The 18951-nt window shown below is 41.6% G+C and overlaps 1 protein-coding gene across 1 annotated transcript in view; it reads right to left on the reverse strand.

Moving 5' to 3' along the window:
* Positions 1-18951, reverse strand: part of LOC107561529 (calcium/calmodulin-dependent protein kinase type II delta 1 chain) — a 149938-nt gene that overhangs the window by 71041 nt on the left and 59946 nt on the right. Inside the window, exons 4-5 of the mRNA XM_016245993.1 lie at positions 18138-18192; positions 4438-4503 (exon numbers count right to left, since the gene is read on the reverse strand). Of these exons, the coding sequence (XP_016101479.1) occupies positions 4438-4503; positions 18138-18192 (121 nt within the window). The remainder of the gene's footprint in view (positions 1-4437; positions 4504-18137; positions 18193-18951) is intronic.

Below are 18951 nucleotides of genomic sequence, written 5' to 3' on the forward strand. Positions count from 1 at the left end.
ACGTGAGAGTTGAGTTCTCTGTTTTTCCCAGAGCACCTGGAACCAGCAGCATCAGGCGAACTAGGCCCTTCCTCTGCCTCTCTGATGCGCTGAGTGTTTGGCTACCTTGCAGTACGCTTACCCTTCTGATTCCACAATCGCGCTGTAGGTCGAGCCCCCTCTCGTTGAGAGCTGGGTGTGTGCTCCCTCAGGTAAGGTAAACTACTGCTAGCCGTTCCAGCATTGGAACACGCTGTAGGTAGAGCTCCCTTCTCAACTGAGAACTGGGTGTGTTGCTCCCCCAGCTAAGTAAATTATTGCTAGCTGTTCCAGCTTTGGAACATGCTGCAGGTCGAGCCTCCTCTCGTTTGAGAACTGGGGGTGTTGCTCCCTCAGCTAAATAACTGCTAGCTGTTCCTCCATTGGAACATGCTGTAGGTCGAGCTCCCTCTCAATTGAGAGCTGGATGTTTGCCCTCTCAGCTACAGATTTACTGCTAGCCACTCCAGCATTATAAACCTTAGATTGAGTTGATGACTTCTCAAACATAGCGTTTTGGGATGCACCATTTCCATCTATGGGCTGCTCTTTCAGAGTGCCACGAGAACCCCTTAGAATGGTATTTTTAAAATCCATGTTATGGTAAGTGTGCATGTGAAGTCTTTGTACACTTTCTAAAATCCACACTGTGGTAAGTTCGCACGCTAGTACTCTGCGTTCTTTTCTAAAATCCTGTATGGTAAGAGCTACGCGCAGCAGCCTCGTGCTCTTTCTGAGTGGTTTAAAACCCCGATTCTGCCTTGGGCATCACTCCACCTATGTATCCTCTGGATACCTACGTTAACAGGGTGTTGTTACTAGGGGTCTGTTGAGATAGTTCCTTTAGCATATACAGAGAGTGCGGTAGCCCCTGTGTGACAGGCCAAGACTTAGTATGATTCTAGGCTCTTGGTCGTATTCCCTTAAAGGAATCTATTCCTGATTCCAAGCCTTGAGCTCTACCCCGGACCCAGGAGTTCTGGCCCTAACAGGTAAGTTTTTTGGGGTATGTAGCCTAGGCCTTTAGCCGTAGGGAATAATGTCACTGACAGCCGTCTAACGTCCCAGGGGTAACTCCCATGGCAATATGGTAGAGTTGGTACTTAGTGCTCACCATGGTTTCTGGCATGCACTCCCCTCAGCATGGTGGCGTGGGTATACCATTCTCCATAGCGACCCCTAGAGGACGCAGTTCGAAGTTCCCATGAAAGGGAACGTCTCAGGTTACTTATGAAATCATAGTTCCCTGAGTAGGGAACGAGACACTGCGTCCTCTAGGTTTCTTGCCATGCTTTGGACGCAAGCTTCAGACGAAGAAGTGGATGATGTGTTCTCCCGGTGCCTATTTATGTTATAGTCGCACCGGTAGTGATATCATGGCTCTCGCCGGCCAACGAGTTGTTGGTGTTTTTTCAATGTATGCTTCAGACACGGGTCATGACGAGGCGTTACCCCTAGAGGATGCAGTGCCTCGTTCCCTACTAAGGGAACCATGGTTACATAAGTAACCTGAGACGTTTTACACCCCTTAGTGTAAACCATGCCTTGATCCCAAAAGCTTTCAAAAATAGCTTTATTTAAAGGAAAAATGGCACTGCACATCAACACAAAAACCTCAACTAACTGGGAAGAATGGCTGAAGGAACATCATGATGTAGTGCTGCTTTAAGGCATGGACACTTTGCAATCACTGAAGGAGAAATTAATTCAAAGTGTATCGAGACATTTTACAGGGGAATATCAGATGTCAGGACAGTAATTCATGACTTCAAGCTTTTGAGAGTTTGGGTAAGGCAGCAAAACAATGGCCTAAAGCACACAAATAAATAAACTAAAGAATGTCTAAAAAGAAGAGAATGTTTTCTTGAGCCCTGATCTTAAGCCAATTAAGATGCTGTGACATAACCTAAAGAAATGCTATCAAGATAACCAAGAAATATTGATTAAATGATGGGATGGTCCAAAATTTTAGAGATGCTGCTGCTAGCAAAGGATTTATAATTTACCAAATTCAAGGATGTACTTACTTTCTCCATTCTGCAATGTGAAGGATTACTCAGTGTATTCAATAAAATATAAAAAGTAAAACAATTTTGTGTTATTAGTTCCATTAGATTGCGTTTGTCTATAATTGTGAGTTAAATAAAAAAAATCCAGATGTTTCCAAAGGATTCAAAACTTATTAATGTCACTGTATGATCTCGCATGAATGGCCAAGAAGAATGGAGGAGTAAATAACCACCTAAAAACGTTGGTGTTGCTCACACAAGCTTGTATTATTTTAGAAGAACTGGCATATTGAGTCATCTGGACTACATTTATGATACTTGTATGATGCATTCGTGTCCTTTTTGCAGCTTGAATGCTTCAGTCTTTGTTAACTGTAACTTCACAGCAAAGAACATATAAAAAGTCTTAATTTATCATTTTGTGTTACACAGAAAAACGTCAAATGGGGTTGGAAGGGCATATGGGTGTGTAAAGGATGACAAGTTTCATTTCTGGGTGAACTATTATTTTATAAAATATTAATAAACATATCACAGAAGCACACAAGACAAGCTTAAACAACCCAAATTAGGATAACACCTTCAGGAAATAAGCAGCACAGAAAGAAAATAATTTGAATTTTAAGCAAAAAAAAAAAACTAAACCAAACCTACAGACAGACATTACAAGTAACAAATACATTGGAAGACATATTGCAATGCAGACACTTTATTAAATTTCTTCTCACAGTTGGGTTTAAATGCTGGAAAACATTTATTTCTAATACATGAACAATATTACAAAATTTGCTCATTCACTGTTTCTGTGACAAGAGTACAGATATGATTGCCCCCACAACTGACTGAGAAAAATAACAATATTTTGCACACACAGACAGTGATAAAATATGGTTCTTCTGTTTTGTGATTTACGAGGTTTGCACTTTACATTTTATAAGTGAATGTTTGGAATGTTCTGGCTTTCATGCAAATTAAGCTCTTACCACACACTGTAAAAATGATTGTGATTTTAAAAGTAAAAGGCTGTAAAAATGTTACAGTAAAAACCTGTTAATTGCCTATCAGAAAGTTTCCATACTCTATCAGAAAGTTTCCATACTATATACAGTGAAAAACTGTAATCACATTTAATGTAATTTTACAGTAAAATACTGTTAAAATTACGGTTTTCGGAAGTGAAAAAGAAAAAAATCACTGTATAATTTACAGTGAAAACCCATAAATTGACACTCCCAGAATTCCTTGCATGATATTTCATATTGTTTTTTTTTTTTCGTTGAAATAACTATGTTTCTTCTTAGTTTTTTCTTATCAGTTGTGTACATTAGGGTTTCATCTTACATCTAATGTTGTTAAATTAATGTTTATTGCATTATTTCAGTATCACATATATATATTAGTATTTCCCCTCTCTGAGCTTTGTCATCATGTGACTTTCTCATCACCACCTGTTTTTGGTGGTTATCAGTATTACAATTGTTGAAAACAGATATTAGTACTTCAATATGCTAATTCATTAATATGCTGTTAATGAAATACGTTTTTTTATTGTTAATTTAAGTTAAGTCTGTAAAACCTAAATTGTTGCTACCATATTTTTAATGGTGAAGTTCTGGCAACCACAACTGCTGGCATTTTACCGTAAATGTCAGATTCGTTTTTTTACAGTGCAAAACACAGTTTGGACTTTACGGTCAGTTTGTAAAAATAAGCTAAAATTGTGTTTACATTAATGCACTTACAATGGAAGTCTAGGGCGAGGTTTTCTAGAGAGTTTAAAATCATAAACATAATTAAATATAACTCACTTATTAATTCTTCTGCTCTGCATGTTATTTGAGATGTAGGTCTCTTTTTTCAGAGGGTTACTTTGCTAGACAGAACTGTGAACCGTGAACTGCAATGCAGGCCATACAAACAAATACAAAACAGTAAAAGAGTGAAAATGGGGAAAACAGCACGGTTCAAGATAACACTAACTACAATTCAGAAAAGAACATCCATAACTGGCAACATAAATGATAAACAAGACTTTGCAAAGAAGCTGGGCTATATAAGCAGTCTACTAATGAGGGGATGAGATTCAGGTGTGAAGGAAACACATAGGTTAGTATTCTGGTGATGGCTCCCTCATTTGGTAGGGGAGGGAATGACAGATGCAGAAGCAGATATAATGGATGCAGTGTCTAGCCCTATAAACTTCCACTGTAAGTCCATTATTGTTTGAAAGATAAACAAAAAAAATCCACAAAATTATTTTCTGTGATAATTGACAACATGCCACAGATGTTGTCTGTAGAGCTTCATATATATATATATATATATATATATATATATATATATACGCTTTATATTACAGTTTCTAATGAGTGGGTTTTAAAGGGGTTTACATTTGGATACAAGCACTAACCTGGCGTCGGCCTCACTGTAGTACTCTCTGGCAACAATATCTTCAAACAGCTCGCCTCCTGTGACTCTGGAAAAGTTCACATTCAGAGTCAACACATCAGATAGTCTAATTGCAGCACCTTTAATAAACAGGAAGGTCTGATTTATATTTTCATCTTGGCATGACATTATGAGTGACGAAAATGTAAGTGTACATATACCTCTCATCTTTACTGGTCTCATATATATAAATAACTTCACACTGAAGGGCAGAGCACTTAAAGTAAATACTCTGAAGGGTACTTTACACCTTACATGAACACATATGTCACTGTCACTTTCTTTTGCATTAGAATGTTACCTTGACAACACCGTAGCAAAATTCATTATAGCGGGTAAGAATGTTATTGCAAATATAATTTTGATTCAAATATTATTTTCAGATTTATTTACAATTTATTTAAAAATCGGCTAGTATCCTAAATAATTTACCTCAGGTTTCAAATAAATTCAAATAAATTGTGAGTACATGCCATCCAGGAAAATAAAATATGACTTAGCTACTCCCACTTTAATGTATAAGTACAGTTCCCTTTCAATCGGTCACTTCAACGTTGTGTCGAAGTTCCGACACTAGGAGTCACACTTTGGAGCCCAGATACCTCTGACATCATTAAGAAAAGGCCAATTAATTTGGCAAGCAAAATTTGCATAGCTAGCAACACTCCAGACATCTGGATATAAATAGGCCAACATGGCATTTGCTCTCTCATTCTGTTCTTCGGAGCCACTGCAGCCCCTCTTCTTGGGAGATGAAGCACTGCATTCACCTCTCAATTTCCTCGTCATTTGATCTATGGCCGTCGCATGTAGGGGCCCTCCAAGACTTCCGTCTAGAGCATATAAGTAACCTCGTCCTTTGTGGCAAGAGCTTACACTGCTTCTGGACAAGCTGTGTCCACTCTGCACTGCATAGCTGTTCTGTAGGTATTCAGGCCAGGTTCTGCACAAGGGTGGACCCAACCCGGAGTATGTAGGAACTTTATTCGGCGACTGACTACGCCCTCTGGGTTACAAAGGTCACAGAGCAGGCTATAAGGAGGGCGATGTCCACATTAGTGGTCCAGGAGCACCCCAGACATCCTGATATGAATAGGCCACCGTGGAATTTGCTCACTCATTCTGTTCTTCAGAGCCAATGCAGCGTCTCTATGCCCTTTGGATTACAAAAGTCATAAGGGTTACAAGGAGAGGGCGATGTCCACATTAGTGGTCCAGGAGCAGCACCTGTGGCTCAATCTGGCTGAGATGCGGGATGCTGAGAAAGTGTGACTTCTCAACGCTCCCTTTTCTCAGGCTGATCTCTTTGGCGACACAGTTGAAGAATTTGCACCGCAATTCTCCATGGTTAAAAACAAACGGAGGCCATTAAACACTTCCTGCCTCGGTGTGGGTCAGGTTCTACCCCTGCACCCCGAAGCAGCAGCCTCCATCTGTTCATCACCAGGGATGGCCCCCTGCACGGACTGCTGAGGCCCCGCAACAGCCTGGGCCGGCAGTCAAGCCTGAACAGTGGCCAGTCACTTGCAGAAAGGTGGCACTGTCAGGCCATCCTCAGGATGCTAAGAACCCACGAAAGGCTTCGTAGCGAACACGAGATGGGCGATCCAGGGAGGAGGGACCAGCTGACCAGCCTAGCTCCACTTCCGCCAGGGGGACGGGAGGTGGATCCTGCTGGGCTCCGGATGTCTGCTACATGGCAGGGCAGTCACCAGATAGTCATTAAAAGAGCTATCTCCTCTGTCCCTGGTCCCACTTCTGGCATTTCTGGTCCTCCCATGTGTGACGACTAGGCGCTAAGATTGCACATCAGAGCCTGTTCAGACGCAGATTCTCTGCCTCCTCATGTTTTGATGCAACAGGTCAGTCATCGAGTCATCATCATCAAAAAGTCACAGAGGGTGCCCTTGCCCCTCTCAATCACATAGCGGTCTCCCTCTCATGGCAGGTCATGCTCCGAGACGTGTGAAGGCTTCACCCCCAGCTGGTCCAGCTGTTTTTGAGTCGATTCGGTCATCCGCACATAGATCTGTTGGCCTCACGGGAATCCACTCATTGCCTACTGTGGTTTCCCTGACTGAGGTCCCCTCTGCACGGACACACTGGCACACAGCTGGATATGCATTTGTAACTCTCCGAGTATTATGACGTGGAGAGTACAAAAACAATATAGGAGAGACACTAACTTTACCCAACAAAGAAGAAAGACACACAAAATCACATACACACAAAATCCATATCAAATACCCAGTGTATTATACAATTAGATTAAATACAGTGCCTTGCGAAAGTATTCATGCCCCTTCATTTTTTTTTACATTTTGTTATGTTGCTGCCTTATGATAAACTTATTTAAATTACTTTTTTTCCACATCAATCTACACTCCATACGACATACTGACAAAGCAAAAACAGAATTGTCACAACTTCGTAAATGTATTAAAAATAAAACAAAATATTTAGCTGAAGCACCTTTACAGCCTCAAGTCTTTTTTTTGTTTGATGCGACAAGCTTTGCTCATCAGCATTTTGCAATTATCTGCCTTTCTTCATCTCACCTGTTCACCTCTCAAGCTCTGTCAGGTTGGATGGGGGCAGATGCACATTTTCAGGTTTCTCCAGAAATATTTGACTGGGTTCAAGCTCAGGCTCTGGCTCGGCCACTCAAGGACATTCACACAGTTCTCTATAAGCCCCTCTTGCTGTGTGGGTCATTGTCCTGTTGGAAGGTGAACCTTCTGCCCAGTCTGAGATTCTGAATGCTCTGGACTGGGTTTTCATTAAGGCTATCTCTATATTTTGCTGCACTGAGCGATTCTTCATCTCTAACGAGTCCCTCAGTCCCTGCTGCTGAAAAAAAGCCCCACAGCATGAGGCTGCTACCAGCACACTTTACTTTTGGGATGGTACTCTGCAGGTGATGAGCGGAGCTGGTTTCCTTCAAACATGATGCTTAGAATTGAGGCTTGCAGAAAGGTGGCACTGTCAGGCCATCCTCAGGATGCTAAGAACCCACGAAAGGCTTCGTAGCGAACACGAGATGGGCGATCCAGGGAGGAGGGACCAGCTGACCAGCCTAGCTCCACTTCCGCCAGGGGGACGGGAGGTGGATCCTGCTGGGCTCCGGATGTCTGCTACATGGCAGGGCAGTCACCAGATAGTCATTAAAAGAGCTATCTCCTCTGTCCCTGGTCCCACTTCTGGCATTTCTGGTCCTCCCATGTGTGACGACTAGGCGCTAAGATTGCACATCAGAGCCTGTTCAGACGCAGATTCTCTGCCTCCTCATGTTTTGATGCAACAGGTCAGTCATCGAGTCGTCATCATCAAAAAGTCACAGAGGGTGCCCTTGCCCCTCTCAATCACGTAGCGGTCTCCCTCTCATGGCAGGTCATGCTCCGAGACGTGTGAAGGCTTCACCCCCAGCTGGTCCAGCTGTTTTTGAGTCGATTCGGTCATCCGCACATAGATCTGTTGGCCTCACGGGAATCCACTCATTGCCTACTGTGGTTTCCCTGACTGAGGTCCCCTCTGCACGGACACACTGGCACACAGCTGGATATGCATTTGTAACTCTCCGAGTATTATGACGTGGAGAGTACAAAAACAATATAGGAGAGACACTAACTTTACCCAACAAAGAAGAAAGACACACAAAATCACATACACACAAAATCCATATCAAATACCCAGTGTATTATACAATTAGATTAAATACAGTGCCTTGCGAAAGTATTCATGCCCCTTCATTTTTTTTTACATTTTGTTATGTTGCTGCCTTATGATAAACTTATTTAAATTACTTTTTTTCCACATCAATCTACACTCCATACGACATACTGACAAAGCAAAAACAGAATTGTCACAACTTCGTAAATGTATTAAAAATAAAACAAAATATTTAGCTGAAGCACCTTTACAGCCTCAAGTCTTTTTTTTGTTTGATGCGACAAGCTTTGCTCATCAGCATTTTGCAATTATCTGCCTTTCTTCATCTCACCTGTTCACCTCTCAAGCTCTGTCAGGTTGGATGGGGGCAGATGCACATTTTCAGGTTTCTCCAGAAATATTTGACTGGGTTCAAGCTCAGGCTCTGGCTCGGCCACTCAAGGACATTCACACAGTTCTCTATAAGCCCCTCTTGCTGTGTGGGTCATTGTCCTGTTGGAAGGTGAACCTTCTGCCCAGTCTGAGATTCTGAATGCTCTGGACTGGGTTTTCATTAAGGCTATCTCTATATTTTGCTGCACTGAGCGATTCTTCATCTCTAACGAGTTCCTCAGTCCCTGCTGCTGAAAAAAAGCCCCACAGCATGAGGCTGCTACCAGCACACTTTACTTTTGGGATGGTACTCTGCAGGTGATGAGCGGAGCTGGTTTCCTTCAAACATGATGCTTAGAATTGAGGATCATCAGACCAGAGAATCTTTTTTGTAAACTCCCAGTGTGTTTTTTTCATGTGTCTTAACTGAAGAGATGATTGAGTTTGGCCACACCGCCATAAAGACTGGATTGGTGGAGTGTTGCAGCGATGTTTGTCCTTCTGTAGATTTCTCCTATCTCCACATATAATCATGGAGCTCAACTAGAGTGACCATTGGGTTCTTGGTCACCATGCTAACCAAAGCCCTTCTCCATCAATTGCTCAGTTTGGCCAGGAGGCCAGCTCTAGGAAGAGTCTTGGTTGTTTCAAACTTCTTCCGTTACGGGTAACAGAGACTACATGCTTCTGTGACCCTTCAATGAAGCAGAATTTTTTTTCTGAACTCTTCCACAGATGTGTGGCTTGACGCAAACCTGTTTCTGAGCTCTACAGGCAGTTCTTTTGACCTCAGGGCTTGGTTTTTGCTCTGATATGCATTATCAGCTGTTAGACCTTTTATTAAGACGTATGCCTTTCCAAATCATACCCATTCAATTGAATTTGCCAGAGGTTAACTTCACTTGAAGTGTAGTAATATCTACAAGCAAAATTAATGCTCCTAAGCTGAATTTCAACTGTCCCAGATAAAGGTATGAATACTTATGCAATGGAATCATTTTAGTTTTTTATTTTTAATAAATTTGCAAAGACGTTAAAAAACAGGTTTTTTGCTTTACAATTATGGTGTATGGAGTGTTGATTGTTGTGGAAAAAAACTAATTTAAAGCAGTTTAACATAAGGCAGCAACAAAACAAAATATGAAAAAATGAAGGGGTATGAATACATTCGCAAGGCACTGTATACAGCAAGCACAAAAAATACTGTGTGAGGGGTGAATGGTAATGTAGATTGTCTTTGAGTCTGTGAACTCTATATACAAGATTTGAATCAGTCGCACCGGTGGAAGATCATGAACGAACGTCCGAGAGCAGATCCAAAGAGTGACCGAAACTGTTAAGCTCCTTGGTAAGTAATCCAATGTCCAGAAAAATAAACGCACAAAAAAACTCCACAAGAGAGGCGGCCATATAATCCCAGAACAGTTTGGTAAGTATTCCACAAGCGCTTGAAGACCCGGGGGGAAACTGACAACGAACAGAGTGAGCACTAACGCTCTCGAACGCCGGTAAGCCGGCTACCTACAGTGGGTACGGAAAGTATTCAGACCCCCTTAAATTTTTCACTGGCAACAATACAGAAAATGGGGTGATAATAGATTAAGCGATCAACAATACATTAGTGTTAATCAACAACTGTATACATAAATCACCCCTTATGTGGCATTGCTACATAAATCCCCTCCCCAAACCATCGGCATCAGAGGAGAGCGACCATACCAGCGTTTCAGGTTTACCACATTAACATTGTCTGTTTTAGGTGGGTTGCCCCAGCAAATGGTGTAATTTATTGGCCCCATTCTTTTTATTACTTCTGCTGGTCCCTCCCACTTGGGCGCTAGATTGGCAGAGTACTTATCTAAGGCCGACGAGAGAGGATGAGTCCTCATCCAGACGAGATCACCCGGCTGAAATTGCGCATCTTTTCTCAGATAATTATAATATCTCGCTTGTCTGGCCTTTTGCACATCCACTCTACGTTTTACCTCCTCTGCCGTCCTGGTTTGTCTTTCAACGAGATGATAGGCTGTTTGATCCGGTGTGGGGGGTTTGTGAATTAATCTTTCCAGGGATCCCGGAAGTTGGTGGCCAATCATTAATTCAGCAGGAGTCTTCCCGGTGGTCTCTTGATAGGCGGAATTAATGGCGAAGCGGAACTCAGGTAACCAATTATCCCATAAGTGATGATATTGCCCCACATACGATGCAATCATGGTTTTTAATGTCTGGTTTATTCTCTCTGTCAGATTTGTCTGAGGATGATAACTTGTGGTGAGTTTTTGGTTGCTTCCCCAGGTCTTACACATTTCGGACAGCATTTTAGAGGTAAACTGAGAACCCCGGTCCGACACAAGATACTTTGGAACGCCCCATCGGGTGAATACTTCCTCTCTAAGTATCCTCACGATTTTTGGTGTCTTACTGTCACATAGGGGGAACAATTCTACCCATTTAGAGTAATAATCTACTATGGCCAGCAGGTAAGTGTTTCATTTCTTGCTGCATGGAAAAGGTCCTATAAGGTTCACCCCCATTATTTGACCAGGTTCTGTGACATTGGGTTTACCATTGTCATGTTTGTATTTTTGACAGATTTTACATCCCTTGAAGTAACTCCAGACGTCAACACGCACTGTCGGCCACCAAGCCACCACTAACAGCCTTAACGGAGTCTGTAGTCTGCCCAAATGTCCACCCATTGGGTTGTTGTGGACGTAATGCAGAAATCCAGGTATTCAAATTTTGAGGGACGACAAACTGAAATTTATCCCCATTCTTCATTGGAACTTGCAGATATAAGACCCCCTGATGCTCTTCGAAGGTAATTTGCTGGCCCTTTACATTCCTGGTTTTAGGTTTTGCTTTCAGACAACTGACCGTTTCATTGCTGTTTTGGGCTTGTGCTCTTTCAGCAAGTGAGTGGGGATTGTCTGAAGAATGTTTAACTGGTGTAACTGCCAGACAAGGTGCTTCTTCTTCCTTTACAGACCCCAGGGCTCTAGACAGCGCATCAGCCTTGGTTAAGGCAGCCCTTCCTATAGTGGACTTGAAAGTCAAACTGCTGCAGTCAAAGGGTCCAACGGGTCAGACGAGAGCTGGTCTTGGGGCTATTAAATACCCAGGCTAAGGCCACATGGTCGGTATACACATCAAAGTGTTTCCCCTCCAGATGATGTTTCCATTTTTCCACCACCCAGACCACCGCCAAACATTCTTTTTCGGAAGTTGAGTAATTAAGCTCCGCTCCGTGTAGCGTTCGAGATGCATAAGCTATTATTCTCTCTCCCTCAGGTGTCTGCTGGCATAGAATGGCCCCCAGACCTCCATCACTGGCATCAGTATGGACCTGGAATGGCTGATTGAGGTCAGGTTGGATTAAGACGGGTGGAATTTAAAGTGACAATTTGATGGTGTCGAAGCTGGCCTGGCATTCAGGGGTCCATTGCCACTTTACATCTTTCTTTTTCAGATTGTTGAGGGGAGCTGTGATATCTGCGAAATGTGGTATGAATTTGTGATACCAGCCGGCTAAACCAAGAAAGCGTTGGAGTGCTAATCAACAACCGTATACATAAATCACCCTTTATGTGGCATTGCTACAAGTTTCCTCGAATAAGCCTCATTGCATAGCTATGCCTCATCCCTTCTTGGGAGCTCTCAGTGGTCCTCCAGGCCTTACAGAGAGATCTGTTTGAGCCCCTTCAGTCAGTTGGACTTGGACTTGTTGGACCTCTATATGAAGATGGTCTTCCTGACTTTGCTCATTTTATCGAGAGGGTGGGGGATCTTCAAGCCAGCAGACTCTCATATCATGTTGCAGACCCTGGCCTGTATATGTGCCCAAGGTTCCCACCACTCCTTTTAGAGATCAGGTGGTAACCTTGCAAGCTATCCCCCCCCCCACAGGAGGAGGACCCTGACCTGTCTCTGTTGTGCCCCATGCGAGCCCTACTCATCTATTTGGAACACACACAGAGTTTCAGACTGTCTGAACAGCTCTTTGTCTGCTTTGGAGGTCAGCAGAAGCGGAATGCTGTCTCAAAACAAAGGATCTCCTACTGGATTGTGGATGCGAAACTTACAGCCTATCAGGCCAGAGGCTTACCATACCCACTGGGAGTGAGGGCACACTCAATCAGGGGCATTGCTGCTTCATCAGCTTTAGCAAATGGTGCCTCATTAGCGGACATTTGTAGAGCTGCAGGTTGGGCTACAACTAATACATTTGCCAGACTATACATTCTGTGAATGGAACCAGTTTCATCCAAAGTTTTGAGCACTTGCTCTTGAACACAGGTGGCTGGTAGGGTTTAGAGCTTGCATTTAGTGTCTTCCCCTCTTTCAGGTGATGTGCACTTATTGAGTCCAGTTCAGTTGCTTCTTGTGAACCCTGGACTACCCTTCCATCACTCAAGCACTGCCTTATGTAGCTGAGTTTAGGGGAGGAACTCGCTGTAAGAATCCATTACGAGTATGTGTCCCTCAAGTGAACTCTCATAATGGATTAGTGCTCCATATGTTGATTGATGTTGATTAGTGCTCCCTTTGGCAGCCCCATATGTGTATTAGTCCACTGCTCTTTTCGAAATAGGATTCAGTGCTTCCCATAGACAGACAGATGGTCTGTCACTTGTTTCTGTGCTTGGTAGTTCTCCCCTTATGTGGAGCCCACCACAGAAACCTTCCCTATGTAGTACTCCCTTTTATTGAGTCCATAGGATATATCTCCATATGTTACCTCCCATTTGGGTAAGATGTGGTCTCTGTAGTGTTCTTTTCCCACTTGGGAATACGAACACTTCCCCAACATTACAACCAGGACTTTTCAACCGCTATTTTTTCTTGTTTTTCTCAAAATGAGAAAAGGCTCTGACTGGAGGTGACCTCTACCTTATATTGTGGCTCTACTGCATGTTGGAGAGTGAGGTCATAATCTTGGACATTGAGGCGCATTTGGTCGTGGCACACTGGACTTGTCAACATCTGTGCCCCCCATGTACTTGTAATGCAGTTCAGCAGCTGTGTAATTTTGTATAGAGACCCCTAGTGTTAAAACTTTGACACAACGTTGAAGTGACCAACTGAAAGGGAATGTCTTGATTACGTACGGTAACCCTCGTTCCCTGATGGAGGGAACAGTTACAGTGGGGAAAAAAAGTATTTAGTCAGCCACCAGTTGTGCAAGTTCTCCCACTTAAAAAGATGAGAGAGGCCTGTAATTTTCATCATAGTTGTGTTCCTTATTCCACAACTCTGAACCGCTTCTGAGTGGGCTGAGATGCTTCTCGACTCCTCAGAACAAAACGAGTGAGCAAATGCCACGCTGGCCTACTTATACATGGCCAGCTATGTTTTTTTTTTGGCAAATTTCATTGGCCTTTTCTCAATTATGTCAGATGTGTCTGGGCTCCCAAGTGCAACATCTCTGTTCCCTCCATCAGGGATAGGGTTACGTATGTTTCCCTTTAAGAAAGGGAATTGTTGTTGAAGTGCTCTTCTCATACCTGCAAACTCACAAGATGTCAAAAAGGTGACATAGTTCGGAATATGAGCCTTGTAGGGATAATTTTTGAGAATTTAACATGTAAATGAAGCATTCTGGTGCACTCTGACAACAAAACAAAGAAAAAAGACAGCATATGCTTCAAGTAAAAAAAGCATATTTATACCACAAACTTTTTGGACAGTGCAACTCTGTTGTCATCGGTGTTCATACTTCTCTTTGTGAGCTGTGGAGTAATTTATTTTTGCAAATTTTAATCTTCACATTAGAGTGCGCATACTATCAACAGACTCCATCTTTTCACTGCAGAGGAAACAGAAGCTGCATCTGAAGTGGCAATAGATGTATTTACACAGACTGTTTAATGAAGCTGAGGTGCCATAAATGCATTTACGCCACAAAATTGGAAAAATGCAATACTTTTAAATATGAAATGAAACCACCAGTAGATGACGGTAAATTACTGTCTTAATGAGCGAGTCATTAGTTATTCATTCAAACGGCTAATTCATTCAAAAACGAAAGCATGCAGAGCCATCTGCTCTCTGTAGCGGTGCTTTGATGTCATACAGCGATCGGTCTGCGCATTGCTGCTTCAAGTCGAACCGAGAAAGAAACTTTGGTCGAACACACTCCTGTCTACGTAACTTTTATTCTCGCTGTAGTATTGTTGCCGCCGCCACCATGTCGTGAAGGCGCTGACATAATGTGTAAAATTTCATTACACCAAATACACAAAATAATGTTCTTTTTAGCAACATCATATGACCCCTTTAAGGAGTTGTTCTTACAACAGTTTCCAGAACACGTTCGTACAGCTCTGGCAAATACTACAGTGAATGATTACAGGGAACTGGCTCAGTTGGCAGATGAATATCAGGCAGCATCACATAAGTGTATGGCAACTGAGTCAGTGGATACATCTATGTACCCTGTCATAAGAGCTGCAGAACGGCACTCAAATGAGCGGCAAGGACTGTGTTTCTTTCATGCTTCTTTCGGGGTGAAGGTCAAACAAGTGTCGTCCTCCATGCACATTCAGCCAGTCCCGCAGCATGCCAACAGTTAGTAGCATTGTAGCCAATGACACTGTTCTAAACATCTACTGTTCATCCCAGACTCGTTATGGGGCTAACATTTCCTATGTGATATGGTTAGTGCCATGCCTGCGTCGCTGTTGGAAAAATGTTTGGGTAAGGTCGGCCCACCACTTGAGGCAGCCAATCAAGGCAAAATAAGCGCATATGGGAAACGGCTAGTACCACTGTGCTTCAACGGACAATCTTTTACATGGGAGTTTGTGTTAGCAGATGTGAGTAGGCCACTTCTGGGAGCAGACTTCCTGTGCACTAATGGACTGTTGGTTGATGTGAAAAACTGCTGTTTAGTTACTGCGAAAGGCTTCAATGTTTTGCCCTGTTCAAGGAGCACCTTTCCTACGACTACTTTGTCCAGAGCATTGACAGAAGGGTGCGAGTTCACTCGTCTACTGGGTGAATTTTTCAATCTCACTAAACCCACCTTCTCCTCAGCAGTGGCCATCTATGGGGTAGTACATCACATCTCTACATCCGAGCCGCATACATACAGTGTATGCCTAGGCTTGTCGACTGGCAGTTGCCAAGGCCGAGTTCATTAACCCTCTGAGGTCGATTAACGCGGATACGCGTTTTGAGGCATCTTCTCCTGATCACACCGAAAATAACTTAAATTACACTTTCAGTTTTGATCTTACAGATAAGAGCAATACATTAATCGAATCTGTAAAGGGTCTACTTTTATTTAAAACTGGGTATAGTGCGATGCTCTAACAGTCCCTGGGCATCACCCCTTCACATTGACCCCAAAGCGGATGGTGGCAGGGGGCGGTTCCCCTACCATCCAAAGTTGATGCCATTACAGAGTTTCCAACTGCCCGCACAACCAAAGCACTGCAGGAGTTTTTGGGGATGGTAAATTTTTACCACCATTTCATTCCACCGGCAGCTGCACTCATGCATCCTTTGTACAAGGCCCTCAAAAGGAACGGCAGGAAGAAACAGATCCCCTGGTCAGAGGAGATGACTAAATCTAGGGCTGGACGATATGGCAAAAATTTATATCACGATATATTTCTTAATTTCAGTAGATACGATATAATTCCAATATCGATATGAACACTATTAAAAAAAGTCTCGTAAAAACTGCCAAGAACGCCACAACAGATGTATGTGCATACAAACTTATGAAAAATGAATTTGCCAAGTCTCTGACACCTCATAAAACCATATAATATTTTTGAAAAAAAAGAAGAAAAAAAATAAATTAATGTTCACCTTTTATTTGTATTTAGCCTTCATTCAAAAAGGAAATGTGAAATTCTTTCAATCCTGCATTTTTTTAATCCAAAATACAGCAAAAACCGTAACATTTTGAAATATATCTACTATTTAAAATAACGGTTTTCTATTTGAAAATATAATTTATTCCTTTTAAAATATATTCAAATAAAAAGCAGTTATTTTAAATATTAAAAATATTTCATTTTTTTTTTGCTGATCAAATAAATGCAGGCTTGGTGAGCAGAAGAGAATTCTTAAAAAATCTTACTGATCAAAAACTTTTGACTGGTAGTGTAGGCTGATAGCCAGCATAAAGAGTATGAAAAGTGCAAACTGATTGAGGAGGCGCTTTAAGAGCTTTAAGAGCGGTTGAACTAGCGGTTTCTTCAGTAATGGCTGTAATCAAATCAGCTCCGCTCATGAACACTTCTTTATTAGATAAAATAAAAATCCCATCGAAACTTTTCTGAAGACAGTCCTTTCCCTTTAGAGATACATTCATATAAAACACCCGCGACAAGTTTTGATTTTAAAACGTGCAGTGCTCATGTTTATTCAATGAAGTCAAACGCCACAAATAAATCAATGTATGGGAAACACTGGTAATGTAGGCTATATCGAAATATCGGAAATGTTTAAAAACCATATCACCGTTACTGAAAAAAAAAATATCGCAATACATATTGATACTGAATTATTGTCCAGCCCTAAAGAAATCATTGGAAGACGCTAAACTCAAGCAACCATATGAGTCCATACAAACCTAAATAGCGGACTGTTCTCTCGTCTTGTACAGTGAAGGGCAAAAACACATAAATGAAGGTCTACATTTCACTGTCTCTTCATATTAAACTGGTTAAAAGTAAATTAATTTAATTGTACACTGCAATACATGAATAGTGTTGATCTGATATGTTGTTATCTGCGATCGTGACGAATGTAACTTGAGGCTTCTCCCGCTTGCATTGTGATCTGTAAACCCTCGCTTCCAAATTAATACCCACAATATTTATTTTAAAATATTTTATATATCCCTCCATGGCATATTTAAGTCCCACTTGAATGGTGGTGCTTCTGTGTCCAAAATTTATCAAAAAGATATAGGGACAAGGTTTTCACACTGACAGCTGTCATTGTAAGACAGTTAGCATCAATAACTAAGGGAGGCAGGACTTACCGATAGGTAAATTGCTGCTCAATTATAATTTGTGCTCAGTTATTAATAATTATTCTTATTATCAATTTTAAAAAGCTTTTGCTGCTTAATATTTTGTGGAAACTTTTTTCAGGATTCTTTGATGAATAAAGAACAAAACAAAACAAACGAACAACATTTATTTGAAATATAATCTTTTGTAACATTATAAATGTTTATACTGTAACTTTGATCAATTTAATGCTTCTTCATGGAATAAATGTATTAATTTCTATTAAAACAGACACACCCCAAACATTTGAATGGTAGTATATGGTTCCTGCATAAGCAGTTTTTTTTCCATTGATAAAAATTTGAAATGTTTCTTGAGCAGCAAATCAGCATATTAGAATGATTTCTGAAGTATATCATACTTTACTGTTTAAGTCATTTAAATTATGAGCTTGTCGCTTCGCAATCTTGGCAATCTACAGTGTCTAAGTAGCTCACTTTTTGTGGCTCTTTCTGATCTGGGTTTAGTCTCATTTATTTGGTGAGTGAAGGAGCTCTCATTAACAGTTACACTCATACTCATTTAACATGAGAACTGGAGACGTGACCTCACACAGACAGAGACACACACACAGAAAAAAATCACTCACAAATCAAAGACGAGGTAGTGAACGCCCTCCTCTGATATGCTGTCATGGAGCCTCACTGTCGAGAAAACAGAGAGAAAGACTGATTAGATTGTATGGAGCAGCTCACCTTCATACTCGTTAGAATGAGGGAGTGAGATTTTCACAGACTCATTTACTCCACAAATTAGAATTATTTCTGATTCTGCTTCCTTTTATTGTCAAAGATGAATAAAGGGCAGATCCATTAAAGCTGAAATGTGTAATTTTTTTTAGTTTAAAATTCTTTCTTCTGTCCCACCTTAATATGCAAACACATTCTATAAGGCACTTTCAAGTGATTTCCTTGAACAGTGAAAATGTTGTGGTGGTATCAACTTGTTTGTGCATCCTAACCTGCTTAACACAGCAACACTGACTCAACCAAAGATGCCACCCACTCGTACGTTAAAAGATGGATACGTAAAGGGCTACCTTAAAATGGACAAATATAGGTATTTACATGGCAAACATCTTTAGCTGCTGACTGGAACAGCCTTCACACAAACAGCAAGCCTACGATGCCTAAAACACTGTATAGGTATGTAGAATTCAGACCATTGCACATCAGTATTAACAATAACTCAGTCTTGCCACACAGCAAAATAAAAAGTGGAAATCTTCTAATGAAACCGAAGAGATCATGACAGATATTGATTAAAGTAAGTAGAGGGAATTCCTAATGTAATTTATCAAAGGAATCAAAAGCCTTGACCTTTTGACTTAGAAATATGGATGGACTACATGGGGGAAAAAAGAGACAGAGAGGAATCCCCTCTGTATAAATATCTCATACATC

Source organism: Sinocyclocheilus grahami, unplaced genomic scaffold (genome assembly GCF_001515645.1).
Source record: "Sinocyclocheilus grahami isolate Dianchi unplaced genomic scaffold, SAMN03320097.WGS_v1.1 scaffold777.1, whole genome shotgun sequence".
Lineage (NCBI taxonomy): Eukaryota > Metazoa > Chordata > Actinopteri > Cypriniformes > Cyprinidae > Sinocyclocheilus > Sinocyclocheilus grahami.